This window comes from Macaca nemestrina, chromosome 1, assembly GCF_043159975.1.
Source record: "Macaca nemestrina isolate mMacNem1 chromosome 1, mMacNem.hap1, whole genome shotgun sequence".
Lineage (NCBI taxonomy): Eukaryota > Metazoa > Chordata > Mammalia > Primates > Cercopithecidae > Macaca > Macaca nemestrina.
The window spans coordinates 12,944,630-12,972,538 of NC_092125.1; the positions used below are offsets into that span (position 1 = coordinate 12,944,630).

At 36.5% G+C, this 27,909-nt stretch overlaps 2 protein-coding genes across 4 annotated transcripts in view; one reads left to right on the forward strand and one right to left on the reverse strand.

Moving 5' to 3' along the window:
• The window catches only part of LOC105474783 (endoplasmic reticulum oxidoreductase 1 beta), an 81,600-nt gene extending 54,080 nt beyond the window's left edge, over positions 1 to 27,520 (forward strand). For 2 of the 3 annotated variants that reach the window (XM_071073926.1, XM_071073928.1), the window contains 6 exons: positions 3,209 to 3,301; positions 3,751 to 3,997; positions 5,128 to 5,197; positions 8,303 to 8,389; positions 9,355 to 9,488; positions 11,722 to 27,520. In XM_071073926.1, coding sequence (XP_070930027.1) covers positions 3,209 to 3,301; positions 3,751 to 3,997; positions 5,128 to 5,197; positions 8,303 to 8,389; positions 9,355 to 9,488; positions 11,722 to 11,782 — 692 coding nt within the window. In that variant the 3' untranslated portion in view covers positions 11,783 to 27,520. Of the gene's footprint in view, positions 1 to 3,208; positions 3,302 to 3,750; positions 3,998 to 5,127; positions 5,198 to 6,983; positions 7,041 to 8,302; positions 8,390 to 9,354; positions 9,489 to 11,721 lie in introns of those variants that run through there. The other variant, XR_011610283.1, reaches the window with a different exon arrangement.
• Positions 21,680 to 27,909, reverse strand: part of LOC105474782 (G protein-coupled receptor 137B) — a 70,985-nt gene continuing 64,755 nt past the window's right edge. The window contains exons 6-7 of the mRNA XM_071073930.1: positions 25,336 to 25,460; positions 21,680 to 22,532 (exon numbers count right to left, since the gene is read on the reverse strand). Coding sequence (XP_070930031.1) covers positions 22,424 to 22,532; positions 25,336 to 25,460 — 234 coding nt within the window. The 3' untranslated portion in view covers positions 21,680 to 22,423. The remainder of the gene's footprint in view (positions 22,533 to 25,335; positions 25,461 to 27,909) is intronic.

Consider the following 27,909-nt stretch of genomic DNA (forward strand, 5'->3'; position numbering starts at 1 on the left):
AAGTGGAGACATTCCTTTTGGAAAGAAGTACTTTTTATATATAAAATTAATGGAAGATAAATATGAATTCAAAAGGTTCAAAACATGTTTGCCATGTTAATATAGTCTAACCTTGTCTAATTAAAAGATAAAGCAATACAGATCCTGATGTATTATATGCTTTTGCATTCTTTTACTTCCAGTGTTGTAAATATTAAATGCTATTAATGGAAAGGTGAAATGTTGTAGGATTTTAATAACTTAGGTTAATAATTGGATATATAATGCTTTTAAAAATTTACCTTACCAAATTGCCATTAGTTTATGAAATTAAAAATTAAAATATATTAGTAACAGATAATTAAGTTGAATGACATAGGAAAATTGATATTTCATAGCCATAACCTTTTAGGAGTACTATGGAGTAAAACTAATTCTATTTTATGCATGTCATTTGGTCATGTTATCTTATGAATATTAGTTCTTTTTTTTTTTTTTTTTGAGTCAGAGTCTCGCTGTCACCCAGGCTGGAGTGCAGTGGCACCATCTCGGCTCACTGCAACCTCTGCTTCCCAGGTTCAAGTGATTCTCATGCCTCAGCCTCCCAAATAGCTGGGATTACAGGCACCTGGCACCACACTTGGCTAATTTTTGTATTTTCAGTAGAGTTTCGCCGTGTTGGCCAGGCTGGTTTGAACTCCAGGCCTCAAGTGATCTGCCCACCTCAGCCTCCCAAAGTGCTGGGATAACAGGTGTGAGCCACCACACCTGGCCTATTTCTTTGTTTGCAATGAACTATGTGCATACATTGGCCATTATTAAGGTGAACATTATTGATGTGCAAATTCTGTTAGGAATTATATGAGAAAATCACTTATGTAGAAGATGTTTAGCTTTGTTTAATAAGCTCTACTCTAAAGATACAAATTGTGGAAAGTAGCATTTAGGCTAGAAGAGGTAGTCAGAGACTCTGAGTGTTAGTAATGAGAATGAAATTTAGAAACAATGTTGGATTCTATGTATACTATATCAACCATTCTTCCAGTCTTACTGTTGGAATATTGATCCGTGGTTCCAAAGAGCATTCCCTCATAGGCAACTGACTCAGTCTTTTCTGAGATTCAGTTTCCTCATCTGGAGTGTGGAGAGGAGCAATAGCAATCCTACTAACTTACACTGTGAGTGTAGATGATGTCTGTAAAGGTTCCTTTGGAAACCATGAATCCATGTCCAAATGCCCAATGTTACTGTTACAGTAAATGCAGCACCTTTCTGAGAGTTCAGGTGCTGAAAATGAATTTTAATGAAATTAAATCAAAATGAGGAAGAAGAGAACCATTTTCTAAGTTGTGTAACTGAATTGCTCTATGTTGTTAGAAGTTGGTGGATTCTGCCTTGGTAAGTCAGCTTTTGCAGATGTTACTTCAGAGTGAGATTGAGAAGGCTTTTGCCTGGACCTCCGTAATTAAAGATACCCTGCAGCCTGGCACAGACTGTATGTAGGCCAGGAGAAGCTCTCCAGCAATTTCCTGCTGAGTGTGTTGTGTGTCTGGGTGCACTTAGTTGCTGCATTATTTTTTATTAATATGGTTGAAGTTACCTGTTTTTCACAGTTTGTGGAAATACATTTCTATTTCTCTCCCCTCACTTATCCTCTGCCTCATTTCAGTGTAGGGCTTTGTGGGCTTTGCAAATTATAACTGCCTCCCAGTTTTCCAGGTCCTGGTTTGTAGGCATATGGATTTTCATGAGTTTTGCTTTGCTTACTGTCCCTTCTCTAATCTTTATCCATTTTATTGGACATAAGCACCGCTTAGAGAGAGAGGTCGGGAAGAAAACAAAGTGAACTTCATATCTGATATTTTGTTACTTGATAATAGATTTGATGAAAAGTTTTAGTAGAAGAGAAGTTAGTACTTAATGTTGTATTAAATATATTGTTTGTATCCATTGTTATCATAAACATTCAAAATTGCCATATACTTTTAGGGAGGAAGCTACAAAATAAAATTTAATTTCTTTTGGTCCCCATCCATGACAATTTGAATATTCTAGCAAGAATTCCCAATTAGGGAACGAGATCTCAAAAGAATTATTTTTTTCCAATTAGAGGCCATGTGCTTCAGAGTCATCTGTGATAGGACAGAAAGAGAGTGAATTGCTAAAAAATTTTAATAGACACAAAACCACATAAATACTCTTATATTAAAAAAAAATTCCCCCAGCATATAAATGATACTATTTTACTTTCCACTGTTAAAGCCCATTTCCCTGCATGGGGAAAGTGTTAAAAACCTGTTGGATAAAGGAGGGAAAAGCAAATGGCCCTGTATCCACTGACTTCTTAAAATTTTCTGCATTTTTATTTTAAAAATCTCCTGGAAAGAATATTACTTTTCTGAAGAACTTTTTTTATTGTGGTGAGGTATATATAACATAGAATTTACCATCTTGATCATTTTTAAGTTTATTGTTTAGTGGCATTAAATACATTCACAATGTGCATTACTCCTATTATGAGAGAAGAGCTTTTAAAATGGGAGCAGGGGTTAGGATAGGATGACCGGCTCTCTTGGCCTCTTAAGTTCTCAGCAAAAAAGCCGGTGTGGCTTAAGGCTCCATCAAATAACGTTCTCTTCTATTCCTGTACTCCACTGATACGATTCCACCCAAGCAGTAAATAGTCAACATGTATTTTTTCTTTAATTAGTTGAAATGTCTGGATTTCTGTTTTCCAAATTTCAGCTCCTTACAAGTAGAACGTATGGTTAAAAAATTAGACAATTCCAGGGCAGAAGGTTAATAAAACCCTTATTTCTCTGCTAGCAAATAACACATATAAGGAAGGGGGGAAAAATCCAGCAGTGACTTTATAATTACATTTGCTTTAGTAAGTTCTTAGCCTAAACAACAAGAAAACCCGTGCTGTTGCTGTCGGAGTAACATGGGAACTTGCCAACTTTATCCATAGTGTTTTGACTCCCAGTTGCTCCAACTTTTCTGCTTTTTTCAGCATTAAGTTCTCATCATATTCAGTTAACTTCATTCTGAAGCCAAAATCTTATGTTGCCTTCTATTGAAAAAATCTTGATCTAATCAGTTTTATATTATTCCTTGATTTATTATAATGTTCTTCAATCAAAAATAAGCTTACATACTAAACCTCCTTGAGTCAATATTTCTGATATCTAAATAGGTGTGATTTCTTTTTCAATATTTTTCTGAATAGGTTTGTGTCTGGAGAAAAGAGTCTTCTATAAGCTCATATCAGGACTTCATGCTAGCATCAATTTACATCTATGCGCAAATTATCTTTTGGAAGGTAATCATATTTTTAAGTGATTTTGCCTTCTATTAGTGTAAAAATTATTGGAGGGAATACATATTCTTTTTTTTTTTTTTTTTTTTTTTGAGACGGAGTCTCACTCTGTCGCCCAGGCTGGAGTACAGTGGCCGGATCTCAGCTCACTGCAAGCTCCGCCTCCCGGGTTCACGCCATTCTCCTACCTCAGCCTCCCGAGTAGCTGGGACTACAGGCGCCCGCCGCCTCGCCCGGCTAGTTTTTTGTACTTTTTAGTAGAGACGGGGTTTCACCGTGTTAGCCAGGATGGTCTCGATCTCCCGACCTCGTGATCCGCCCGTCTCGGCCTCCCAAAGTGCTGGGATTACAGGCTTGAGCCACCGCGCCCGGCCGGGAATACATATTCTTTAGAGCAGAAAAAAAAAATCCTATTTACTAAAATAATGTAATGTATTTCTCTTTCTCTTTAGAAACCTGGGGTAAGCCCAGTTGGGGACCTAATATTAAAGAATTCAAACGCCGCTTTGACCCTGTGGAAACCAAGGGAGAAGGTCCGAGAAGGCTCAAGAATCTTTACTTTTTATACTTGATTGAGCTTCGAGCTTTGTCAAAGGTGGCTCCATATTTTGAGCGCTCAATTGTCGATCTTTACACTGGAAATGCAGAAGAAGATGCTGACACAAAAACTCTTCTACTGAATATCTTTCAAGATACAAAGTAAGAATTGACTATCCGTGATTTGAAATTCTCCTCTCTGTATTCAAATGAGGTAGCACTTAAAGCACAAAAACTGACCCCTAACAGTTAAGCAAGGGGAGATGTAGAACAGAAGAGGAAAGTGATCAATAGAACAACAGAATTTAAAAATATTTCTGAAAATGTTGATGAAAAAGCATCAATAAGGCTGTTTTTTTTTTTTTTCTAGAAATTTTCACACTTGAGAATAGTGCTTTAAAATATCACTAAATTTTATGTAGTATCAAAATTTAGTGCTACTTTAATGGTCTTTCTACCAATTTTGTATTCTTCTAGTCACTTTATTTACTTACTTATTTTTGAGACGGAGGCTTGCTCTGTTGCCCTGGCTGGAGTGCAGTGGCACGATCTTGGCTCACTGCAGCCTCTGCCTCCCAGGTTCAAGCAATTCTTGTGCCTCAGCCTCCTGAGTAACTGAGATTACAGGTATGTGCCATCACACCCAGCTAATTTTTGTATTTAGTAGAGATGGGGTTTCACCATGTTGAACAGGCTGGTCTCAAGCTCCTGGCCTCAAGTGATCCACCCTCCTCTGCCTCCCAAAGTACTGAGATTAGAAGCGTGAGCCATCGTGCCTGGCCTCTAGTTACTATATTTAAATTTAGGTGATACTATACGTGTGTTTGCATTGGGGTGGATATGTAAGGAAACATTGGCCTTACCTACTAGAATATAACCTTTTAAACAAAACACTTGGTCAAGAAAACTCAAGTTTACTGGTTTTTAAAATAAGCATGGAGGAGAAAGATTAAGAAGTGTTTAAAGTAAATTATATATTAAATTTTTAAAGAATATTAAGAGAATATTGCCTATTTTTTACATAGATTGTTTTCAGTTAATTTTTTAGATTATGTCATTTATTTAAAACATTACAGTATTATCAAATTTAACAGCCATCTGTGTCTTGCTTTAGTCTTTTATGAAATAGTTTATGTGTGAACTGTTTGTCACTTTTCTACATTACCAAACCTTAAATCAGAGTAAATAATGAATTTTAAATATTTGTAAGGATAGAAAATTTTATCAGATTTCTGATACAGAGTACGTGGATTTTTCATGTGTAACTTATTACAATACTATCATTTTATCAGGTCCTTTCCCATGCACTTTGATGAGAAATCCATGTTTGCAGGTGACAAAAAAGGGGCCAAGTCACTAAAGGTAAAAAGTTCTTGACTGGGACATGGGGTTAGGAGCAGCTTGCTGGTTATGTTTTAACGCTGTTCATCTAAACTATTTTCTTTTCCAGTTTTCCAGCTTGTCAAAGTTGGTCTGATTGGATTTTACCACAAATGGTACAAAAAGCCTTTTCCATATTTCTTTCTCAGTTCCTATTGACCAACTGCTTAGTGAATCGTTGGTCATTAGTATGTCCTATAACACCTTTATAAATGTCTTTTTAAAAGATACTAGTTGAGGGAAAGTTTTCTTTATTTAAAATCAGTGTATATTGTTGTTTTGATGCAGCTTTCAAAATACCATGAGCTTTTAGCCACTTTGAGGGCAATAAATAACATATTTTTCTAAAGCTTATTTTATAGAATGTTACAGTTTTTGAAACTATTATGTTGTTGTCCCTTTGGACTAACTTAAAAGGTAAAAACTACCTGTTAACCTGTGATATCAAAAGGAGAATGTTTTCGGAACATTACCAAACTTTATGTTAGGTGTTCTTTATTTTCATTTGCTTAAAGTACATTAAGAAACACATTGTACCCTTAAAATGTTTATAAAAGTATTTGAAATTGGCAAATACCTTTTTTTTTTTTTTTTTTTTAGTTTTAAATTTATCTTTTGAGACGGGGTCTCGCTATGTTGCCCAGGCTGGTCTCAAACTCCTGGCCTCAAGCTGTCTTCCCACCTCAGCCTCCCAAGTACCTAGGATTACAGGCACGAGCCACCATACCTGGCCACAAATGATCCTTGAGTACAGCTTCACAGTCATTTACATGCACTTCTGAAATCCGGGTAGTTTCAAAAACTGAAACATTTTCTCATGTTTAGTACAAGGTAATTTTTTAGCAAAACCTGACCTAAACTGATGTAAGAATATAGCAGATACTCATAGTTTTGTGGGGTTTTTTGTTTTTCAAATTCTGCTTGGTATGAATTTTTTATATTTTGCTACAGAAACATTAATGGATTTGACTGCAGGGTGTTTCCTCACACTCTGGTGAGATGTTTCATAATATATAGTACATGTATTGTATTTCTAAAATTTAAAAACTACTGAATTCTAAAACACATTTGACCCCAAGATGTTTTAGATGTGGATGTACTATAGGAACCAATAAATCAATACTGAGTGATTCTCCATTGGTGAGACTTTCTTGGTATTTCTGAAATAAGTAATTTAGTCACAACTATATTTTAGTGTTGGAAGATTGTTTTATTTTACAGTTGTTTTAGAGGTATATTGCCATTTTGGTATTTAATATGTTAATTCATTTTTATAATGAATTTTTAATTTATAATGAATTTTATAATTCATTTTATAATGAATTTTTATAATGCTTCCTGTTTTCTAAGTATCGACACATATGTTCTACTTTTAATCTTCAGAATGATCTTGTATAATAGGGCAACTATAATTATGGATGTTTTTGTAGATGAGGAAAGTGAGATAAGCAAAGCCTAAGAGTCTCACAACAAGTTTTTAACTACACAATGCTGGGATTGTGTTTGCTCTTTGTCAAGAATGTATGAAGGAGAACCTATGTCCATTTTCCATCTGCTGCAAAGAACTTATATTACATGAGAATATGACCAGCACAGGACTTTTTGTGTTCTATTTATATTGTCTTTCTTTGCAAAGGTATTGATTCCTTTCAACCCTTTGGCAGCTAGTCAGGGCTTGTGGTAGCCAGAGTTTTCAGGCTACTTGCCTCCAGCTTCATGCAATAAAATAGTTCCCTCAATGCAATAAAATGATTTTTATTTTCTACAGTTGCCATGTGAAACAAATGAGGAAATTTTCTCTTAACCAATCTTATCTGCAGATAAGGTGAGACCAACCTTAAAGGCATATTGCACACAAATGCTTACAGGCAGGAGAATTTCCCCAGTGTAGGAAACTTTTTTGAGACAGAATTTCACTCTTGTTGCCCAGGCTAGAGTGCAGTGGTGTGATCTTGGCTCACTGCAACCTCTGCCTCCCGGGTTCAAGCTATCCTTCTGCCCTAGCCTCCCAAGTAGCTGGGATTACAGGCATATGCCACCACACCTGGCTAATTTTGTATTTTTAGTAGACATGAGGTTTCACTGTGTTATTTAGGCTGGTCTCAAACTTTTGACCTCAACTGATCCACCTACCTTGGCCTCCCACAGTGCTGGGATTACAGGTGTGAGCCACCATGCCTGGCTAGTGTAGGAAACTATTACAGCAAAATAGAGGGATCCAGCAAGCATCTCCATAAAAACTGCATTGGCAAACATAGAGGACTGTGGGACCATATGTGTCACACAGGCCTGTTATCATTCATGTTGATTCAGCAACCATGACAAACATACATAGTATGGTACTAAGGAGTGATACAAAAATTGATTTTTGTTCTAGGACTAGCTTTCTGATACAGGCTTACACAAAGCAAAGAATCAAAAATAAGTGAAACATACACTAGACATATTTATTGTTGGTTGTATATAGATAACAAATGGAAGCAGCAATTAAGTTCCTTAAAAGTAAAGACCATGTATTCTTTACTTTTGTGTCTCCCATAGTGCATATTTTGGTGCTTTGCATAAAGTAGCTCCTAAGTGAAGAGTTTATTGAATTAATATGCAGAATGAATTTTGTAATTTCCATTGATGTCAGTATTTTATGTGCCATGTTATATAAGTTCAAATATTTTTCTTTACTGTTGCAAAACACAACTCAGGTTGGGTATGGTGGCTCACACCATAATCTTAGCACTTTGGGAGGTCGAGGTGGGTGGATCATTTGAGGTCAGGAGTTCAAGACCAGTCTGGCCAACATGGCAAAACCCCGTCTCTACTAAAAATACAGAAATTAGCTGGACATAGTGGCATGTGCCTGTAATCTGAGCTACTTGGGAGGCTGAGGCAGGAGAATCCCTTGAACCTGGGAGGTGGAGGTTGCAGTGAGCCAAGATTGCGCCACTGCACTCTAGCCTGGGCGACAAAGCAAAACTCCTTCTCAAATGAAAAACACAACTGCTTTATTAATAAGCATCAAAACTTATCATTTAGCCAAATGCAGTTCAATTTTAAAAGTCTAATTAGACTGAAAAATTTTCTGCTTGCTAGGAGGAATTCCGATTACATTTCAAGAATATCTCCCGTATAATGGACTGTGTTGGATGTGACAAATGCAGATTATGGGGAAAATTACAGGTACATGTACTGTCTTCTCTTTTGAAGCCATTGCTAACCTTTATTTTTTCCACTGAGTGCAAGCTTTTTATTAAAATGTCCTCATTGTTCATTGAATTAGAATTTAGAAATAGGCAGATCCAAAGTGTTTTTTCTGTTGATGAAATTTATTAAGGTATACGTGTTACATGTATGTGAAAGGATGTTTCTGATATTATTCTTTAGTGATTTTAGTTTCATTGTGTCTATGTTTCTATTGGTATGATACCAGATTCATTTGTGAAGTTGGTGGTCATTACGAACCGAGTATATTTGTATTTTACATATGTATATAGAAAGGTAAAATGTAATTATATAAAAAGATTGAAATATCAAGTCTTGGTCATTGAATTTGTCTAAATGAGCAAAAGAAGGTCACTTAGTGACAATAGGAAAGCTCCGTATGACAGGTCTGTTACTCTGTGTAAGCCAGTGTCAAAGGATTGGTGAATATTTTCTCTTTTTCTTACAAAGCTGATAATTCATAGGAAATTAAGCGACAGAATTATTACAATGGAGGGAGGCTACACTGAAATCAAATATGTCTTTTTCTATAGTGCTAATAATTGAGAAATTATTAAGCGTAGGTATCATTAATCTCTGAGTTTTGAATTGCTAAAAGCTGTAAAAAAATCCTTTATGGTTACAAATTGAGCATTGTAATCCTAATATGATATTTTCAAGGTTAAAAAAGGCATTTTAATAATTTGGAATAGTATGATATATATTCAATTAAGTGTTAGACTATTCAGGTTTCCTTAACAGCTCAGATATGTTTATCATATGCATAACCTGTGAGAAAGTAGAAACTATAGTAACATTTTTGTGAAAAGCTCAGTTCATATGAATTTTCTAACTGTCATAACAGTGGCTATATATTCCTTTAAGCCTTTCTACTAGTTATTATTATATAAAGTTAATTATGAGTTTATTGGTATTTTCTTTAGACTCAGGGTTTAGGAACTGCCCTGAAGATATTATTCTCTGAAAAAGAAATCCAAAAGCTGCCAGAGAATAGTCCATCTAAAGGCTTCCAGCTCACCCGACAGGAAATAGTTGCTCTTTTAAATGCTTTTGGAAGGTAAGAACTATTATGTGTTGAAGATTTTTGATTTCCCATTGGGTTTCAACAAACTGCAAAGATAATCTTCTCTGCTAAAAGTAGGGTTTGTTTTGCTGACAAAAAAAAATTTGTATTGTACCTGCACTAACTTCAAGAGGCCTTAATGCTGACAAGCCAGTTTCTCTGCAGGTCACAGGAAAATCTGAGTTTCCAACTGCCAGTGTTTTTCCGTTTGCCGCCTTAATTTTGTGAGGAAGATATTCTTCTAATATTCTTTTTACTTGGCTATCACTTGTTCAACTACAATAGCAGGAGTAAGGAATGTGTGATTGAGAAGATGATAAAAGAAAATTAAAAGCTTCATCTGCTCCTTATTTTTCTTAAATTTTCATTACTATTTTGTTCTTCTCTCACCTCTTTCCTGCAGTATGCTCTTTATTTCTGAAGCTCAGAGGTCATTTTTCTTTCACTCATTTCTACATGATTTACTTCTGTATTCAGACATATAATTTGCTTGCTTGTTTATACCACCAGTGGTTTAAAAAATAATTTGAATTTGCCGGCAGAGATACATGTAATGCCAACTGAGGAATACAGAACAGAAGGAAAAGAATCACAGAAAATAATACTGTGCCCATTCCTTGGGGAAAAAGAGAAAAAAGTCAACTTGAAGAAGAATTAAAAAAAAAAAATAGGGGACTAAGTAATACACAGATTATTTCTTGTTTTTCTTAACATGTGTTTTAAGTTAAAAAGAAGCAGTTAAATTAAAAACAGATTTATTATATGTCCCCCCGCTTTTTTTTTTTTTTTTTAAAGAAATGAGGGTCTTGCCCTGTCATCCAGGCTGGAATGCAGTGGTGCGATCATGGCTCACTGCAGCGTCCAAATCCTGGGGTCAGGCGTTCCTTCCACCTGCGCTTCCCAAGTGGCTGGGACTACAGACACATGCTATTGTGCCTGACTAATTAAGAAAAAATTTTGTAGAGATGGGGTCTCACTTTGTTGTTCGGTCTGGTCTCAAACACCTGGCTTCAAGTGATTCTCCTGTCTTGGCCTCCCAAAGTGCTGGGATTACAGGCGTGAGCCACTGTGCCTGGCCATTTCCCATCTCAATAGCAAGGATTTCACCTGTTGCTTCCCTGTATTTAAAGATGACTATGTAGGTTGAGATTTCAGGCACAGGATAGATATAGACTATCCACGAACTGGCACTTCATAAAAAATTCAGTCCACTTATGAGGCCTGTAGAAAGATAACACAGGAGATACTGAATGAAATTTAAATAAATTGAAAATTATTGTAAATAATTTAAGCATCTCTTAAGTCCAAGTTGAGAAAGATGAAAACAATTGAGAATTTCAAAACAATTGAAAATTTCTTTCAGTCTCATAAAAAATACTCGCAAATGCAGCCTTTCTTGTTTTAGTTCTCTATCTAGAGCTTATTACCTTTTATTGTTCCCCAGAGTAATGGACTCAGAATCAGGGGTCCTAAAGTTCTGGAATCCTGGCCTGCTCTTTAGTAGTGTATGAACTCAGGCAAATCACTGCTTTCCTAGTTTGTTTCCTGATAGTGAGATCATATATGTGATGGGCTTAGAACATTGCCTGTCCTCCTAAGTGATTAAGGAATAACTTTACTTCTATCAAATAGTTAAAGACTTTTTTTCTATCACCCCTGAATTGTCCATAGGGATAATTGAGCTTTTAGAATTACTTTTTTATATTTCCCATCCCTGAGTTTTACTTTTTGGCCTGTTCTGAGAAGCACTTCATTTGATCAGTCAGTAATCATTTATTGAATACTATAAGCATCCGTGGGTATGGGGCACAGGAGAGAGACTCAACAGGAGACAGAGTAAGAGTCTCTACCCTTAGGGAGCTGATAACATAAGACAAATTAGTGTGTTTGGGCAACGTTGAGTGAAGAGCAATCATTCGAAGAGAAATGTGCAAAATAAATTTATTAGACCAATCGTAAATGATTTGAGATTCTTTATTAAGAATTATTCATATCACTGTTCCCATTATTAATCTTGTGTCTGCAGATAGTATGAAGTAACAGGCTTCCTTTGCCCCTTCTAAACCAATCTTAATGAGAATACTCATTGAAACATGGAAGCTTCAGTGTTTGGTGGTTTTTATTTTAGATTTTGCTTTCAAATGATAGCTTATGTAACAATATCAATAATTTGAAATATGTATGCATCATGTTAACTTTACTAATATGCTTTTTCTTTCTTCTACAGGCTTTCTACAAGTATAAGAGACTTACAGAATTTTAAAGTCTTATTACAACACAGTAGGTAATAAAGGCTTTTATGTGTCTAACTAGAGACATAAAGTGACTGTGGAAAGCCTTTTAATTATGGACATTCAGCAGAAAGAGACTAGTCTGACTTCAAGAATTCTGAACTCTTAAATAGAAAATTTAAATGCTCACTTGAATATTTATGATTCTTAATAGATTATCAACTAGAGATATTTATAAATGAAGTATATACTTTTAAAACATGTAAGTTATACTAATTCTGTGTTTAATTTCATGTGTTTTCATGTGCTGAAAATTCTATTTTTCTTAGAATTGGTTTTGTTTTTATTCTATTATCCTTTATTTCCAGTTGTCAAACTTTAGATGGCTATGTCTGCATTCTAATAACACTGTTCACAGTCTGATATGGAAAAGGAGAACTAGGGAACAAATGTTGCTTAGGGCTGGTGTCAGTGATAAAAAATTATCAATGCTTTTTAATGTGTTTTTACTCTTGCCTCACTCTGTGTGTGTCACTTTCTATAATATAAAGAAATATTATAATATTTCTAGAATCTGGAACTGTCACCATGATGAATGGCCCTTTCAATACATAGTTACAGAAACTCCTTAAGATTCCCCAGGACTTCAATTTCACTGGTTTTTAGTTGCAGTTTTTAGTTGCAGTTTTTAGTTGCTGTTATTGTTGCTGTTTCCAGTCTAAAGGACCTGCTTTGATAAAGGTGAACAAGACCTCGCCCCTATGCTACCCAGCCAGATTTCATGTGTGTAATGGGCTGGCCCAAGAGTGTTCTTTGACTTAGAACTCCTTTTGATTTTGCTTTTCTTTGCCCCTAGAAATTTTAGGGACAAAGACATTTTGGAAATTGTCAGTTACTTTTAGAAAGAAAACATTGCAGAAATATTTAACAGATTACTTCTTGATAAAATTTAAATGGGATTATATGAATTTATAATGCCAACTGAAAATATTATATACACAAAAGTTGCTATTTTCACTTAAAGTAAGCATTTTTAAAGGATTTATTTTAGAATACAGTCTATGCAATCCTCAAACTCAGTGTGCTTTTCCCTGACAGAATATATAAAAAGGTAGATTAGGTCAACCCTCCTTTAAGCTTCCTCTCCCCTCACCTTTTCTTTTCACTGTATATAAACGGTACTTTCTGTGATTCGTAGCAACAGAGGACTCTTAAGTCCTAAACTGTCATTTTCTAAATCTGGGATTTAAAATCTTTAAACAATATTTAAAATCTTGATTTTTTAAAAATGTCAGCAGATACAATTTGGAAAGTTGCATCTGTGTAGAAGTAATGTAGGTACAAGATCTAGAGTTTTTCCTTAGACTCTTTAGTCTTTTCTGAATTAAAGAATAAGTGCTCTTAAATCCATATTTTATCCTGCCAAAGTCTGAAATGTGTTCATTGATGATTTGGTGACATCTAAAAAATTGTATTTAGTTGGCTTGGCTCACCCCTCTTAAAAATACTTAGCCATCTCTCGGTGGGATGTGGCGGGGGCATTAAGGTCTCAGAGTTACTTATTTTCTCACCTAATTTCAAACCGTTATAAACTTGGGGTTTTGTTATTGATGGTGGTGATATTTTTTGTTAAGTTGTTTAAAAGGCTGACTTGATTGGAGCCTCCTCTACTTTTTCTTGAGGGATACAAGTATTGTATGGTGGGGGGGGGCCTTAAGGCAAACTGTCTAAAAAGTGACTATCCAATTAATTTAGTAAATTAGTAAGAATTATTCTTAGTATTCATTCAGAGTTTTAAGATGTGAAAAATTTGCACTTTGTTTATTAACTATAAAGAACTTTTTGATAGTGTTATTTCACCCTTCCCTCAGTTAAAGGCTATTATTTAAACTCTTAACTAGAGAAAATCCTTGCTCATGTCCATTTATTTATTTTTTTCTGTACTGTGATTTGTTTCAAGCTTAGGAAAACTAGTATATTAGAGAATGTTCTAGGAAATTAAAAGATCTAGTTAGAGTAGAAAGTTCTTTTTAAGGTTCTTAACTAATTTTTTCACAACTAAGAAAATAAATGAAGTATTCTTAGGCTGAAATTCATTTTGATTAACTTTATTTTATCATAAATTAGATTGTAGGGGGCAGCCTACATTTTTGTGTATGTGTTTTATTTCTTAAATGATTGTGACATTTTATGGTTCTTGTGATATAAACTGTTTTTCCAATTCACATCTTTTGTTGTGAAGTGATATTTTACTAGAGTACTGTCTGCATTGTAAAAATGCTTTGCTGGTGCTCTTGGCATTTTGTCTTTATCTCATCACCTAATTTAAAAACTCAGCACTTGATAATATAACTGACAGAAATGATTGTACCTGCTGATGAAGTAATGAAAATGAAGAAAAGGAAAATATTCCTTCCTTCAATGGCATAAGTTTATTTTTTACTTAAGTGGCATCTATGTAAGTTAGACAAACTATATATTAAAATTGGTCAACTTTGAATGTTTCTCCTGTTTTGATTCTTAGATTATGAGGAGGATCAGACAGAATAGTAATAGACTCCACAGTTTTAAAATTTGATAAGTCAAAACGTTTTGACATATTTAACATTGTGAATTATTCGATTATTTTTATCCTCTGTATGTATATGAAACTCTATGCCATATTTTTCAACTTTGCCTATGTGCCACAATTAAGAAAGGACACCTATTTTGATCTTCATCAGCATTGCCTTCAGCTGAAAATTTGGGAACAGTTCACAGTAAACCTCTCAGTAGTTTGCAAACTGAGGTACCTGCAGAAACCATAGCTACTCACCAAAATACGCAGATTAGGTACATGGTATCATGGAAATTATTTGGTAAAAAAAAACAAAAACAAAACACACACAAATCTTGTGTACTGTATTTTAAGTAATATCTACAGGTGAAGCTTTGATTTTTGAACAGAATTCCAAATAATTTACTGTTGTACCCACCATAATCTAGAAAATGTGAATTAAAGTACATGTTTCTCAATCTTTTCTGTCTTGTTTTTCCCCCTATTTTAAGTGTTTCCTTTTATGGCATGAGGATTTGATTGTAACCTGCGGAGAAGGGAGATGTATTTATCAGTAGTCTGAGGTTGTTTCTTATAATGGCAAGCATTGGCTGGCACTCTGTGAAGGGCTTTTACATGCATAGTTTGGGTTTAAATAAATACACCGTTGATCTTCACAACAGCACTAGTAGGTAGGTACAATTACTTCTCTGTTTTGTAAGTGAGAAGACTGAGGATAAAAAAGGCTAAGTAACCTGTCCATAATCACAAATTCTAGGTTGTGTAGCAAGAATTTGAGACGAGAAAGACTGATTCTAGAAACTTTGTGATGTTTTGTAAGTTGGCCTTTTACCATTCAGCTACAAAGTGGGAACTATTAAAAGCATTGTTTGATTTGTATTGAATCATAAAGCTTATAAAATATGCTTATTTTATTTAATTTTTTTGAATAGGTAATACATTCACACGGTTAAAAGAAACAAACAATAGAAAAAGTTACTCAGTGAATGTCTTCCTTCTATCCTTGGCCCAGCTTCCTACACTGCACACACATCTCCTACCATTAATAACCTGTGTTCTTGGTTTCTTAGGTTTCCATTCACACTGTTTTAGACATGTACAAACATAAACAAATGGAAAGTCTTATGTTTTTCTCTCATTTTTACTCAAAAATTGACATCATATACATAATATTTCATTTTTGTCACCTAGTATTTCTTGGCAGTCTTCACATATGACTAGATAGTTTTCTCATTTTTAAGTAGATGCTTGGTAGTCTATTATGTGAATGTGCCAGCGTTGAATTAACCAGTCCTCTATTAATGGGCAGTTCAGTTGTTTCCAGACCTTGTACACACGTCATTTCACATTTATATAAATATTGTACCTGCAGAATATATTCCCAAAGATAAGAATTTTGGGGGCAAAGACTGTGTGCATTTATAATTTTGAAAGATACTGGCATATTGTCTTTCATAGGGGTAGTCATCAATTCACATACCATCTAAAATGTATGATAGCACTTGCTAACCTGCAGCTTTACCAATAGATGTGTTATTAAAATGTTGGATTCTGGCCATTCTGATAGATGAAAATATATATCAATGTGTACATTCTTTTATTTTCCTTTTTTTTTTCCTTAAAAAAGAGACAGGGTCCCACCTTATCACCCAGGCTGGAGTGCAGTTGTATGATCATAGCTCACCGTAGCCTCAAACTCGTGGGCTCAAGTGATCCTCCAGCCTTAACCTCCTGAATAGCCTGGATTATAGGTGCACAGCACACACCTGACTGCTCAGTATGTACATTTTTATGATGCCTAAGGTTGATCACCTTTTAATATGTTTAGGAGCCATTTGTATTTCCTTTTGTGTTCCCATATTATTTTGTTCCTATCCATTTTTCTACTATATCGTTGATATGTTATTTGTTAGGGATATGAACCCTTTGACAGTAATGAGTTGCAAATATTTTCTTTCCAATTTGTCATCTGTCTTTTGCTTCTAATGGTTTTGTCATGAGTTTTAAAAATTTTTTATGTAGTCTGAATTACCAATTTTTTAGTGGTTCCTGGATTTTGAGTCATAATTAGAATGTTTTTCTCAATCCAGAGCAATAGAATAATTCACCTAAATTCTACATCTAAATTTTGAACCGTTGAAGTACATTCTGGATCTAACCTAATTTTTTCCACAGGTGATTAACCCAGTTGTTCCACTATTATTTATTGAACTGTTTGTTTTTTCCTGATGAATTTGAGAGGCTACATGGATCTTATCGTAGAATCCTCATATATATTTAGCTCTGTATCTGCATTCTGTTTCTATTTCACTGGTCTGTTTAGTCATGCACTAGTACCACATTGTTTTAATTACCCAGGCTTTAATTTTAATCTAGTGCACTGGTTCTCCCTCATTCTTCCCCACCACCTTTTTTTAATACAGTTTTTCTAACTGTTCTTGTTTATTTTTCCGTACGAGCTTTAAAAAATTCTTAACATATAGAGCATATTAAAACTGTCCAACTCAAGTTCTCTCCCAAGGTTGCACTTTTAACCACTTATTTTGTCACTGTTCTTATGATACTTTACCTGATAAAGATATACTTTTTATTACTTTTAAATTATTACAGTGTTCTATTTGGCAGTGCCCAAACAGATGATGGCAGATAGAGGCAGGAGGCAATGCCTGTGTGGACAGAACGTCATCTCAGTGCTTCTATTTTAAGATAGTCTCTAGGAATGATTTAAGGACTGTTTTCATGTAAAATCCCTATTTCATTTTTTATTCCATTACGAATTATTTGCCCAAAAGTTGGGTATCTGTCAAAGATTCATAAGACAAGAGGGAGGAACCCTTAAAAGAGCACTAAACTTGTAAAATCAATATGTGGATAAAAGTGCAAGTGCAAGAAGTTACTGTGGGGGAAAAAAAAAAAGACATCTACCAAAAACCAGGATTTGACTATTCATTCACTGTTATAGGAGCTGGGACTACAGCAGTGAACAAAACAGACAAACATTCCTACCATCATATAACTTAGACATTATAACCTAACTAGATTATAGTGAGAATGCACCAAAAGAAAAAAATACATCAACCAAAAGGGAATGGCCAACTAGACACCTATCTAGTGCAGAAGGTGTCCTCAATGTGAGTGAATCTTAATGCTGTCTTGACAGTGCCATCAGATTGTCATAGATTGATGCTATTAATCAATTAAAGTCATTCCCCTAACACTGGTCAGAGCGGAGTTAACATTCCAAGCAACACTCTGATATCATTTAACTTCCGCTATGGCTTCCCTTCATAGAATATACCTCCAAATGCGTGAGTGTTCTGTTCCCTTTGATGAGCTTTAAACCTGCAAACCTAGAGCCCAGACTCTTGGCTAGTGAATTCACCAAGGAGATAGCGCTCAAAGGATACTAAGTTACACATATTTAATGGCCCTGGTAAAGCACTATTTGTTTAGGATAAATGCATGTTTTATATACTTCATTTAATCCCTTCAAGGAGCACTGTAACTTGGGCCTGCCAAGAGACTGGAGGGACTGTTGTAGGTTAGTGAGAGATGGAGAAAAAGGTCATAGTAACAGGAATCAATAGAAAAAGGGGGCAATTTTGAGAATCTTATAGGCATCTGATCTCCACTTAAGTTCAGGGGCAGAAAATCTGTTCTGGACATAGAAAGTCTAATATTTTGAATGGTAGGGCATCCAAGGTCCAAAAGGGCAGACCAAGTTTGGAGCTAGAGGATTAGTATTAGCAAGATGTTAATCAGTTTGAGAAAACAGAAGATGGGGCCCAGCCATAGCTCAAGGACTAGAGGTAGAGAATCCAGACTTGGAGGAACCTGTCATTAGGAGTTGCTGAGTCACTGGATTTAGATCTTACGACCCTGACCCTGAACCCATAGTTAATGACCTGGGCAGCCAATCTCAGAATTCCACACGGAATGAATGTAGTATCAGTGCCCTGGCCCATAGGAACCGGGCAGCAGGTACAGGGACTCTAACACAGATCTAGGTTATGGGCACAAGGACATCCTCAGAAGACTTCAACTTATTTTGACCCTTGGTGCAAGAGTTCTTCATGTATCCTTGCTAAGGGCCTAGAGTAATGTTAGTATGTGGGTGTTCCTGAGTATAGACTAGGATCCACAGAAACGTGACGAGTGCCTAGCCCAGCGTCTCACATATAATAGGTACTCAATAGAGATTGAATCCCACTCTCTTACCCTCACTGTTCCTTGTTCAGTGTTTCCTCACTTTAATCAGTTTGTTAATTGAATCTTTTTGATGAGAAGAATTCCACAATTTTAGCCTGATCCTTTTCAGCAGCTCCTCCATCTGGACCCATGTCTGAAGTAGCATGATATACAGTTAGAAATGTCCTTTAATACAATTCTCACATAAGATGAAAACTGGGAATGCATATTAGATGTGTCTCTGATCAGATCTATGCTAGTCTATTCTTCATCATGCAACAATCTAAAGTGAAAGAGTGGTATTTTTTAGATAAAGTTTGTCTAATTGGAAATCTCGATAAAAGTTTCAAATATTTAGACCTATTTAGTTCTAATATAAGTTTACCTTTACTGTTAAAAGCAAGTAATATACACTATATAATGAGATATATAAAAATGAGAACCTTTTTCTAACAGCGCTTCTCAAGTTCTAGGGTTTACTATTATGTATTCCTTTCTTCTTAATAAGGTTTAAGTGTTCAACTAGGTGTTGGCCCAGCACTGAGGTCAACAAAGAGCAGTTGACTTGGATTTTGGTGAAAGGAAATTTGAGGAGGCATTAGTGAGTGTGCCTGATCTAAGCAGCTAAATTTAACCAGCAAAGCTTTTAATTTGCCTGATACATTCAAGAGAGAATTGGCATAAATACGATTGATGTGTATATTGTAATAGTCAAACCTTCTTACAGTCACAGCTCTGTGTAACATACTCTAGATGTTTTCATCAGCAGCTCAACTGAGTTCATTGTAAAAAGGATAAAGAGCCAATGAAAAATATCTATACAATATTCTTAAACAATTAACTGCAGAGGTAGACACCTATTCCAATAGTCAGAGAAACTATTTCCAACAGTTACCCAGAAACATTCCCATGAAACTTTTCAGTGTTGCATCAGACTTAGCTAAATGATGGTACAACATTTTTAGTGATTCCCTCTTCCCCATACACTTTAACTTTCAAATTATCAAGGCTTTAATTTCATCGTGTTGCTTTAAAACAAATGAACATTTGGGTATTCTGCAACCAGTAATCACCATTCTTTTCCTCTTAGCATTCAATATTCCACATAAGTAGTTTTTTTTTGTTTTTTGAGATGGAGTCTTGCTCTGTCACCCAGGCTGGAGTGCAGTGACACAATCTCCACTCACTGCAAGCTCCACCTCCCGGGTTCACGCCATTCTCCTACCTCAGCCTCCTGAGTAGCTGGGACTACAGGCGCACGCCCGGCTATATTTTGTATTTTTAGTATAGATGGGGTTTCAGTGTGTTAGCCAGGATGGTCTCGATCTCCTGACCTCATGATCCTCCTTGGCCTTCCAAAGTGTTGGGATTACAGGCGTGAGCCACTGCGCCCAGCCATAAGTAGTAGTTTTGTTAGTGTACCTAGCAGAACAAGTAAATTAGAAAGCCAAAAGGAATTTTAATTTTCCTTACTAAGAGGGAAGTAGAGTTTGATGTAACCAATCATAGTTTTTTTTGTATTCTGTGTTTATAACACTTCTAGAAATTTTAGCATTACATTTTTAAAAGGGGAATGAGGCCGGGCGCAGTGGCTCAAGCGTGTAATTCCAGCACTTTGGGAAGCCGAGACAGGCGGATCACGAGGTCAGGAGATCGAGACCATCCTGGCTAACACGGTGAAACCCCGTCTCTACTAAAAAGTACAAAAAACTAGCCGGGCGAGGTGGTGGGCGCCTGTAGTCCCAGCTACTCGGGAGGCTGAGGCAGAATGGCATAAACCCGGGAGGCGCAGCTTGCAGTAAGCTGAGATCCGGCCACTGCACTCCAGCCTGGGCGACAGAGCGAGACTCTGTCTCAAAAAAAAAAAAAAGGGAGGGAATGAGAAAAATGGGCACTTAGAGAAAAATGGGCACTTAGAACATTTTTATACTATCCAACAAAAATAATAGTTCAAATAAATCCCAGTAGCTTCATCATAAAAGTAGATTGACTTTTATCAGTTAATGCTGAGTATTCCAGTTTTTCTGCCAGCAGCAACAGAATTATGTTTACTTATTATAGGATGAGTATGGTATTAGTGATACTTCTTATCACTATTTTAAAAAATATATCTTCCCTTAGCTGACCTAATACTGAAGGACTGCAGGACTTTCTGAAGATGTGATTTAAAGGAGTTTAAAACATGCTGAGTCTGCCTTTAAATTCTCCCAAGTATTAGTAATACAGTGTGACCACAATAACCTGGTAAAGCTATTTGGAATAATAGCTTATAATGTGTTAAGGCAACTTGAATAACAGCGTAGGGTTCACTTCAGTGTAGAATTTTTCCTGACAACTATTTTAAATGCTGTAACCCCAGTTTTTTCATGTACTGAAAGACAAGAATGTTATGTAGGATTACACAGAGTAAAGGTGTTCTATACAAATGAAAAGCCCAATGATGATCGATTTGAAACTTGAGATCCCAATTTTAAATACTACCAAAACAATAGTAGACTTCATCTCTGTGAAATCAGTGCCCAGGGATCAGTTATTCCTGAAGATCAAAATGAGAAGAGTCATTTGAAATGGGTTGCATCATGTAGTAGGATTTGTTAATGTAAGTTCCTTTTCATCGGACCTTCCCTCTGTCCCCAGATGAACATTCCTAGGCATAGCAGAAAGGTACCTTGTTTCTGGTAACAGTACTTCCTCTAGAACCTTATCTCTGTTTTATAGAAAAGCAGAGCACTTAGCCTCCCAATAGGTAGTTTTATGGCTCCAGTATATATACAGTGGAGTTTTTAGAATGGCACTTCTGGTGTGGGAGGCAGTATTTCATAACATGTTTTTTACTTAAATGAAAGATGACTTAAGGACTTGTCTGGAACATACCCTTTACATGGCTGACAGGCATCATGCTCCAGCATATTGCAGTACTATTGCCATTTTTAAATGTGCAGCTTCCAACAGGCTCTTTACAGAGCTATTTAGAAGTAAGGGCATTATTTTAAATATAGTTGGAGAGTACAGAAAAAACTAAGGATTCCACATAGTCTTAACTTAGGGGCTTGGGGTATTTGTTATTAATGCCCTTTATGGAACCTCTTATTTTCTCCTTGAATGTAATCAACATTCAGTGAGTTGGGAAAAGGGTATACTCTCGATGTAGCCCTGAGGTAATGCATACTTTCATTAGGCTGAAAGAAAAACTATGCAGAATCTGTGAATATAGCAGAGGAGGTTTAATAGGATAAGTCAGCTACATTTTTAATGTTATCAACTTGTTATCATTAATGTGTATACATTAGCGCCCTACTGAAAGGAAGTACCAATCTTTGGGCAAACCTTAAGAGATTCTCTGAGGGACCTATTGCCTGAACCTTAAAAAAAAATCTCTAAAGACCTTACAGTCTGCTGCTATTCTATTTCATTGTAACTATCAACACTGGAGTTGCAATTGGCTAAGTTGTCAATTGTATTTTAGGAGTCTACCAATGCGGCACTCAGAATCGGAGTGACCATCAGTGACCTGAAGAGGTAAGATTTGAGGAATACTTTAGTCCAAAAGCTTTAAAAAACTATTAGACCATATATTCTATATTTTTAAAGTGAATTATGCATAAAAATCTGTGCAAACTACAACATAATTGCAGTAACATTCTCAAGAAAAAAAAAACCCTAGTATGCTTTAGCATTATTATTTAAGTTATATAAAATACATCTTTATAAAAGTACAGATTTTCTTTAAAAAGTTTAAATACCCACTGAAATAGCAAGGCTCCCTCTTTAGTACTAAAATAAGGGTTTATCAATCTACATTATTGCTTAGTCCTCTGGAGCCATCTGGAAACCTGTAACAAATAAAAATCAAGTTCTATTTCTTAAGGAAAAGTGCCCTAAAAATTCAGCGGTCACTACACTTTTCTGAAGCTCTTCATCTGAGCAATCGTCCATAAAACTGTTAACTGATGCTACCCAACGCTTGGTTTGTCAGGATCCAAAGTTGAGTCTTGCAACGTTCCTGCTTGTGCCAGGAAGCTGTTAGTTTGTTGTCCCCAATCATAGTAATCTGGAGCAAAACTTAAAAAGAAAAAAATATTTCAGTGACTTGAAACATTACAGTATGTACGACATGTCTAGTTTAGGCAGACAGAGCTGAGATTTTACACAAACTGTAGATAACTCTAAAGTTCTTTAAAATGGCTCTTAAAGTCCATTTTCCTACAAAACAATGCTACACACAGGACTAAATGCCCACCCACAACTCTACTGAGCTCTGTAGAGCACAGAAGTATATAGCATTACTAGAGAACCCAGCCAGTTATTATGTATAGGAAATGTTTTTAGCAACAAACTGTATCTGAATCCTAACAAGGAGTACAGATCACAACCTGTGGTGTCTTTGGACAAATAACTTCTGTGCCTCGATTTCCTCCACTTAGAATGGGAGTACTATTAGTAACTACATCGTGGGCCTATTGTGGGGACTGAGTTAACACCTGTAAAGTGTTTAGAACAGTACCTAATATACAGTTAATTCTCAATACATGGAAGTCGTTTTCATTATAATTATGTTCCTCTATGTGGTAGAAAGGGGGTCTTTTCTTCACCCATATAGGTAGTGAGGACTCCCTCAGCTCTAAGTCATTTCTGGCAGGTGAGAGGGCAGGACAGCTCCAGGAGAATATGGGTTTAAAGGGGCAAAAAAACTAATAGGAAGTGCAGTGGGGTAACTGGAAAAGAACAGTTTTAGGGAAGAGGTGGAGTGACCCAAAGGTCAGCTTTTGACTTCAAGAAGTCCTTGTTTGCTGGCTTGCTTGCAGCTTACATTCTTTACATCTGCTGGCTCAGCGGATTGGGCAGCTTGCTGCTTTTTTCTCAGCCACCATCTTTTATCCTATCTGACCAGGATTTCTCTGCTGCCTGATCACTGAGAAAGCATGTATTCTCCCAGCTTTTCTTCAGTATTCTGTCCCTAAAACAAGGGCTCTTTTCAGAGCTCCCTTAAAGTTTTCTAAAGACTTTCACTGTTACTAACAAGGCGTAAAAAGGCAAGCATATCTTTTTTATCATTTCATCCCAGAGGGAAAAAGTTGTAAAGTTGTTAATGCTAAGTCTTTAATCTCACAAAAGATTACAAAAGATAAGCTTTCACTTCTAAGAAGCTCCCCTTTCCGAAGAACAGGATGGGGGGGGGTCCTGGCAGGACAAGCAGAGAGAAGACAGGCTTGGCAAGCACTATTGCAGCCCTTTTGGCTCCTCTCACCCCTGCTGGCCTTGCTGGCCTCACTGTCTCACAGCCACAGGCTGAAAGGGAAACACGATAGTCGATAGTCGTCGGGTAGTGGAGAATGGCTGAGCACAGCAGGCTGAGGAAAAGGGAAGGGAATCCCAATAGCTACTACCCTTCCTGTTTGCAGACCATGCCCATGCTGAGGTAGGCAAAACTTGGACTCCTGGGGTGGGTCTCTGCTATGGTTGCAATTTCAGGTGCTTCCCTCTTTTTATTTGTCTTCCTAATTCACTGAAACTTAGGCAATGGCAGCAGACTGGTATGGTTCACGTATTGTCTTACACCCTCTATGTATGCTGCTTTGAACTCTTAGTATTTAACTGCCCTCTCCAAATTTCCTGGGCCAGATCTGCATGTGGATTCAAGCAAGGAGACTCTTCCTATTAAAACTCATATGAAAGTATAACATAAGCATAGGTGAGACCAAGCGACAGGGTACTTATATACAAACTGTTTACATAGTATAGTGATTCAGAAAACAGGTTTGAACAAGACTGCCTGAGTTAGAATTCTAGCCTAACCACTTGCTAGCTGTGACCTTGGACAAGTCACCTACCCTCTGGATACCCAGTTTCATCTGTATTATGAGGCTAATAATAGTACTGACCTCTCAGGACTGTTAAGACTAAATGAGTTGATATTTGTGAATCTCTTAGAACAGTGTCTGATACAGAGTAGATGCTATAGAAGTACTTATTGAATAAGTATTCATGAAAATTAATACTAAAGTAAATACCCTTCATGTAACTGAAATTTTAAATTAAGAACTGACATCGTTCAAATTTGAAAACTTGGTCCTTTATAATATATAATTTATTCTAATAAATAAATACTACTGCATTTACTCTCTAGCTTTAGAATATGTGATTAAAGATACCATGTTCCATTGAGTGATTCCATAGACAAGTGCTATATTTCCCTCTTGGAGATTCAGAGCACACATTAGCATATTACGGGCTCTCTTGGCATTTTCTAAAAAGTTTATTTTCTGGCCAGGCGCAGTGGCTCACGCCTGTAATCCCAGCACTTTGGGAGGCCAAGGTGGGCAGATCACTTGAGGCCAAGAGTGCAATCCAGCTTGGCCAACATGGTGAAACCCCGTCTCTACTAAAAATACAAAAATTAGCTGGGCATGGTGGTGCACACCTGTAATCCCAACTAAAGAGTCTGAGGCACGAGAATTCCTTGAACCTGGGAGGGGGAGGTTGCAGTGAGCCGAGATCGCACCACTCTGCACTCCAGCCTGGGCAACAGAGCGAGACCTGGTCTCCAAAAAATAAAAAAGGTGATTTTCTTTTTAAATCATCATTCCTTTTGCACAGCATAGCTATTAAGACAATAGTGCTTCATGGAATATTGGTTAGGAAACACTACTGTATACAATAATGCTGTGGGGCTTTAAAAAAAATCTGATGTCCTTTCTCATTCCTGAATGTTTCCCATAAGTAAAATGATCTACTGATAATCCAGTCTTATACCACCTAAGGCTGCACAGTTTTAATGTAGGAAATTTCTTTTAGCTTGAATCTGTTTCATTGGTGTAACCTTTCCCTCCTAATGAGGCTTGTCTAACATGAAGTAGGGTCTTACCCTCCCTGAAGTCCCTGAGGGGCAATGTTCCAGGCAAGGTCATCATCACTGTCATATCTTCGAGGGTTGTCAAAGAAATAAGATCTGGGACTGAATCCATGGCTGGGGACCATTCCAGGATTGGTCTAGAAAGACAGGTAATCATTCAGCATACTTACAGACATCGTCCTTGCACTAGACAAAAATAAGATCTCTTTCTTGTAGGAGACTAAAGATGTTCTATTCATTTGCATGTAGGCTGTATCTGCTCAGCTGGAATATTCATTTCAGTTACTCTTATGTTTGAGAGGGATTAGCCTTGCCTTTTATCAGTATGGGCAAAATCTATCAGAGTCTTGCTTGCAACAATGAGTCATCATTGTTTTAATCCCTTATTGAAAAGCTAGATGATGAGTAACTATATGCCAATAAACTGTAAAATCTAGAAGAAATGAGCAAATTCCAAGACACATACAGCCTACCAAGACTAAACCAGAAAGAACTCTAAAAGCTGAACAGACCAATAGCAAGTCTTTTATTCTACCTGACTAGAATTTCTCTGCTCCCTGATCCACTGAGAAAGCAATGTTTTCTCCCAGCTTTTCTTCAGTTCTTCTGTCCCTAAAACAGAGCTCTCTTAAGGTTTCTAAAGACTTTCACTGTTAGTAACAAGGAGTAGTAAAAAGGCAAGAGATCAAAGCCATAAGAAGTCTCCCAGTAAAGAAAAGCCTGGGACCCGATGGCTTCACTGCAGAATTCTACCAAACATTTAAAGAAGAACTAGTATCAGTCCTACTCAAACTATTCCAAAAAAATAGAGGAAGAGGGAGTACTTCTACACTCATGGAGGAGGCCAGTATTACCCTGATACTAAAACCAAAGACACATTAAAAAAAGAAAAGAAAACTATAGGCCAATATCTCTGATAAATATTGATGCAAAAATCCTCAACAAAATACTAGTAAACCAATTCAACAATACATTAGGAAGATTATTCATCATGACCAAGTGGGATTTATCCATGTGATGCAAGGATGGCTCAACATAACAGAATGAAAGATAAAAACCATATGATCATTTCAATTGATACAAAAATAGCACTTGATAAAATTCAGTGTTCTTTCATGATAAAAACCCTCAAACCGGGGATAGAAGAAACATACCTCAACATAATAAAAGCGATATATGACAGACCCATAGTTAGTATCATACTGAATAGGGGAAAACTGAAAGCCTTTCCTCTAAGATCTGGAACACAGAGTCACCACTGTTACCCAACATAGTACTGGAAGTCCTAGCTAGAGCAATCAGACAAAAGAAAGGGCATTCAAATTGGAATATTAAAAGTCAAATTATCCTTGTTTACAGATGATATATTTGGAAAACCTAATGACTCCACAAAAAAAGTGTGAGAACTAATAAATGCAGTAAAGTTGCACGAAAAATTAGTAGCATTTCTATATGCCAACAGTGAAACTATATGCCAACAGTGAACAATCTGAAAAATTAACAAGTAATCCCACTTATAGCCACAAATATAAATACCTAGGAATTAACCAAAGAAGTGAAAGATCTCTATAATGAAAACTATAAAACATTGAAAGAAACTGAAGAGGACACCAAAAAAATGGAAAAATATTTTCTGTTCATGGATTGGAAGAATCAATATTGTTAAAATGGCCATACTACCCAAAGCAATCTACAGATTCAATGCAATCCCTATCAAAATACCAATTATATTCTTCACAGAAATAGAAAAAACAATCCTAAAATTTATACAGAACCACAAAAGACCCAGAACAGCCAAAGCTATTTTAAGCAGAAAGAACAAAAGAACATGACCTGACTTCAAATTACACTGCAGAGTTATAGTAACTAAACAGCATGGTACTGGTATAGAAACAGATACATAGGGCCAGGCACAGTGACTCACGCCTGTAATCCCAACCTTTTGGGAGGCTGAGGCAGGCAGGTCACGAGGTCAGGAGATCGAGACCATCCTGGCTAACATGGTGAAACCCCATCTCTACTAAAAATACAAAAAATTATCCAGGCAAGGTGGTGGGTGCCTGTAGTCCCAGCTACTCAGGAGGCTGAGGCAGGAGAATGGTGTGAACCCAGGAGGCAGAGCTTGCAGTGAGCCGAGATTGCGCCATTGCACTCCAGCCTGGGTGACAGAGCAAGACTCTGTCTCAAAAAAGAAAAACACATAGACCAATGGAACAGAATAGAGAACCCAGAAACAAATCCACACACCTACAGTGAACTCATTTTCAACAAACTGCCAAGAACATACATTAGGGAAAAGACAGTGTCTTCAATAAATGGTGCTGGGAAAACTAGATATCCATATGCAGAAGAATGAAACTAGACCCCTATCTCTCACCAGATAAAAAAATCAAATAAAATGGATTAAAGACTTAAAATTAAGACCTCAAACTATGAAACTACTACAAGAAAACATTGGGGAAAATCGCCAAGACATGGGTCTGGGCAAAAATTTCTTGAGAGTATCCCTATGGGCACTGCCATGATGGCAGAGGTTTGGGGCTAAAGAGCAGAGAATTTGTTTCCTGAAGAAGTGGAAGTGCAACA